At 39.5% G+C, this 4,331-nt stretch overlaps 2 protein-coding genes across 8 annotated transcripts in view; both read left to right on the forward strand.

Moving 5' to 3' along the window:
- The window catches only part of coa8 (cytochrome c oxidase assembly factor 8), a 14,052-nt gene extending 12,821 nt beyond the window's left edge, over nucleotides 1-1,231 (forward strand). The window contains exons 4-5 of the mRNA XM_032527142.1: nucleotides 41-131; nucleotides 1,082-1,231. Coding sequence (XP_032383033.1) covers nucleotides 41-131; nucleotides 1,082-1,211 — 221 coding nt within the window. The 3' untranslated portion in view covers nucleotides 1,212-1,231. The remainder of the gene's footprint in view (nucleotides 1-40; nucleotides 132-1,081) is intronic.
- A 922-nt stretch (nucleotides 1,232-2,153) lies between these two features.
- klc1a (kinesin light chain 1a) overlaps nucleotides 2,154-4,331 on the forward strand; it is a 43,580-nt gene continuing 41,402 nt past the window's right edge. For 3 of the 7 annotated variants that reach the window (XR_004333671.1, XM_032527135.1, XM_032527137.1), the window contains exon 1: nucleotides 2,156-2,657. The gene's annotated coding sequence lies outside the window, so the exon portion shown is untranslated. Of the gene's footprint in view, nucleotides 2,658-4,331 lie in introns of all 7 variants that reach the window. The other 4 variants (XM_032527132.1, XM_032527129.1, XM_032527134.1 and 1 more) reach the window with 2 other exon arrangements.

A 4,331-nucleotide genomic window follows, 5' to 3' on the forward strand; every position in this document is an offset into this window, starting at 1 on the left:
TAAGTTTTTCCCCCTGTGCCCCCCCCCCCACCCCCCCCAGGACGCCGCCGGGCCCTGGACAGTGAAGAAATGGCGGTGTTTTACAAAAGCTTCCTGGAAACAAACAGACTACGCCACGCAGATTATAACAAGTGAGTTGTTTTGCAGCTGTGTATCTCCCAGGGTGCCGCTGGGTGGGGGGGTACATCTCCCTCCACGGGAGCTGTGGGCTGAAACAGACAGTTGGATACTGCACCTAGAGAGCAACAAACATCGCAGCCTTTGAAGAGTTTTCTGTGAATTAGCATTACAAAGTGGCTGACTTGTTTTTAGCTCAGTGTATCTTTCATAAAGAATGACGTTACACACATCACCTCCGCAACTGCTTTTCTTTTCCTTTTTTTCTGCCTGAGAGAGTTAAACTCTAACTTTTGATTTGTGTGCGGGTTATTCCTGTTACTGTCTCTAGGGCTGGGTATCGTCCAACACTTTCCGTACCGGTACCAATACCAATACTGGGACTTTGATACCGGTTCCTAAACAATACTTTTTTCAATACCCAACTAATAAAACAAAAATAAATTACACCATCACACATTACGGCACAAATCTTTTTTATTTATTTGTCAGCTCCTACTACGTGAGCCCCGTCTCTGTGCGTAAAGTCATGTTTTTCTTGCGTGTCTCTACGGCGTGTAATGTTAGACAGCCAATCACGTGCCTAAAAAGTATGGAGTTCGGTACCCAGTGCTAATTGTTTCAGGTTAGAGTAAATCAAAGAAATGACATCTCTTCCCTCAGATATTATTGCTTTCAAGGCTCATTCTATTAACAATATTTATACAAATGTACTTCCAGTAAAACAACCCATTATTTAATTATGCAATTCTACATCAACTCACACTAATTTCCGTATTGTTCATGTTGAAGGTTAGCAGCTACTGTAGCATCATAAATGATGTGGCCATTAGATTAAATACTATAAAATACTTTTAGTTATTTACAAATCTAAAATGAATTGTTTTGGTATATGTTAAATCATACTGTATTACTGGATTGAACATACTTCTTCTAATTCTCTTCTCCTTCTTCTCGTGTTCAGGGAATGGTACCGACGTAACTTCACCATCACCTTGCTCATGGCCCGAGTCGCCCTAAAGAACATGTGGAGGACTGTTACTGAAAGACACAGCAGCAAGAAAAACAGCTCTCCTACCAATGATAATAAATAATATATTCACCCACCCTATAATCTTTGGTTGCACTGCTTTTGTTGTGTACTTCTGTCATTCATTTGTGTTTCAAGAAATTAGAAAACTACCTCTCATATCTGATGAAAGATTTCCATCTCACTTTTGTCTATCTCTGTATCTGATGCATGGTTGATTCGATCAGATCGCTCTTAGGTTCAGAAATATATTTTCTTTGCATGCTCACCTGGAAACAGATGACAGATGAGCTGCTGCTTCATTCAGTCCCCACATCTTATAATTACATTTTAAAACAATCGTAAATCTTAAGGAGTTTCAAATCAGCAGGGCTCTCACATGAAACATCAATTAAATGATTCACTTTACTAGAAAACCCAGAGGGCTCATACATTTTATATGTATTTGGACATCTAATTTCTATCAGTCTGGATTTACTTGACGCACAAGATCACTGATTAATTTGAGATTTTGTTTCCAAGGTGATTCCACATGATTCCATATGCACATGACATCCAATGTAGTTTGGTATTGCAACATTCCCGGGTAAACAGCTAAAACAACCCCTAAAACTTTGCAAAGGGCATGTTTTAAACTTTACCTCAATACATGTCGTGGCTGCATTGCATCTGTTCAGACAGTAAATGGTGGAAAAATAACAAAGTATGATGTATTATAATACGTTAAACTACCCATCAGTATAAATCGTTGATATTAAGTCCACCTTTGCCAGGTGCAACATTAACATGATGAACACAATGCATCAATAGTGATAATCCATTAATATAATACATATGATTTTGAAGTGGTTTATTCTGCATAAGAAGTAATTTTGGTAGTTTAAGTATATTTTTACCAGTACTTTTTGTGTTTGTTAAGTGTTGCATTAAATAAATCTGACAGCTCAGTTTGCACCACAGCTTCCCCTTTAATCCGGGCAGGGATGACATCATTACCGAGGAAGAGGGGGGCGCCGGGTAACGCCATTTTCACGCACCGCGCAGTCAGTCACTCATCCAGCCAATGGACCTATGCAGTGGACTAGCGAGCTGTCATCTTCACGGGCGACTAGTCAACTTTTCATTTAGCCCCATGAAGCCTCTATCAAGTTAGTTTTTTGGACTTTTTTCCGGCCATGGAACCAAAGGAAAGCAGGCTTTTCTTGTATGGCTCCGTGTAAAGCCAGTGTTTTGACACTTAGGTGGCTAGCTATGTAGCTAGCTAGCTGGACATCATAAACGGCGGTTGATGCAGTGAAGCCCAGCGTCAGTCGGCAGAACATATTCCAGCCGGACACAGTTTGGAAATAGTGTTTTATAACTTACATATTTATATTTCAACATTTATTGGCAAGTGTTGTCTGTCAAAGCAACAACACTGCCATTAAAAAACGGGATTTAAACGGTAAAAAGGGCGAGGAAAACGGACGTTACGGTGAAGCTAAATTGGCAACGGATGTTCCAGAGAACGGTAAGAATGGCTCCGTGTATTTCTTGGAATTGTGTCATTAGCCAATTAACTACTTTCCCAGAAATATCTATATTGTTTTTAAGAGTCATCTGGTCAAACAACAAGTAATTGAATTTTTTTAGTTTTTAATAGGATTTAATGGATCCCGATTTGATGTGTGGTCCGTGTTTACAGTGCAGGTGAATATGGAAAACATTTGAAGTAATATAGCTATATGATCATGAAACTTACCCAGTTGATCACTTGGGTTAAGACAATATGTTTTGTGTTTTCTGAAATCTTATGTTTAAATATGCAAATTATGAATCGAAAAATTAACATTGGATAAAACCCTGGTTCACAGTTACTTTCATTTTGTTTACATATAAGAGTCAAAAGTTTTTACAGAGGGAATTTTGGAAATCTCTTTTTATCACTCCATAAATCAGAAAGTACTTTCAACAGCCATAAAAAGAATACATTTTTCACCACATTTTATGTATACAATGTTACATTAATCGGGCTATGATGATTTATGAACAAATAAACCCCTCTGTAAAAACCTTCAGATTATAGCTATGAATGTAACTGAAAAATTTGGTGTATGTGTAATCTCCATTTTAGGGAGATTACTGGCTGAAAGAAGACACGTAATGGAAGGAATAAAAGCCTAAAACCTCAAAATATATAAAATGTCTGTAGTAAAATTGCCTGTAGTGTCTCCCCTTGCAGGAATTAAACGTTCCTAAGCACATTGACAGTCACTGAGAGTGCTAGCTCCGAGTTAGCACTGTGGTTAGTCTGTGACATGGAGGTATTGGCTAACTGGTTCTTCAGGTTAATCCATTTGAAAGCGAGATAGCTGGGACAAAGCAGCAGAAACTCCAGGGGCATGGACACAACTGAAACATGCCTGTAAGGTGCGCTTGGGCCACTGCAGCACTCAAAAGTAGTTGGATGTCCCTTTCATTGATATTCCGAGCGGGGCTGAAGGCTGTGAAAGCTGCCTGTGTTTGGGGAGACAGATTCAGAGGGACAGTGGATCTCAGTGTGGGACCCACAGCTGGGAAACCAAAAAACACTGGGAGGTGTCTATGAATATCCAATACTTAGGACACAATCTCCAAGCATGTCAGAAATCTCTCAGGGATATTTGTGTGTGTTTGTATTCCTGAGAGTTGTGTTTATGGCCTGCAGACTCTAATGTTTCACATTAAAGTCCCCCGCCCATGACAACCTGTAGCCAGGCTAACACCCCTCTTCTCTCCTGGGACAGCTTGTTGTGTGCCTTAGACATCCCAGGAGGTTTTGTGTGTCGACCTTTTTATAGAGTTCTTACTCCTGGCAGGAAATGATAATTATGTGTTGTCGCTGCAGATTTAGTTGTAATGCTGCAGAATACAGCTCTTCTGCAGGTGAAGCATGTAAAACCGCCTGCTCAAACACTGCAGATGTAGTACATTTGTATTCTACTGTAGTGTACTTTTACACATGCTACTTTGAGAAGGGTAATTGTGAATTTAATATTTAAACATTTGCCCAGGCAATACTGACTTTTGAGGCTAAAACCAACAGTAATATTTGACAGTTCTGATATTGACTGTTTTTTTGTTTTGCTTTTAAATAACAGATGCGTTATGTAACTTGGTGTTTATGTATGTGTTGTGATTTGGCTGCTACCTTGGCCAGGTCTCT

The sequence above is a fragment of the Etheostoma spectabile genome, chromosome 9 (genome assembly GCF_008692095.1).
Source record: "Etheostoma spectabile isolate EspeVRDwgs_2016 chromosome 9, UIUC_Espe_1.0, whole genome shotgun sequence".
Lineage (NCBI taxonomy): Eukaryota > Metazoa > Chordata > Actinopteri > Perciformes > Percidae > Etheostoma > Etheostoma spectabile.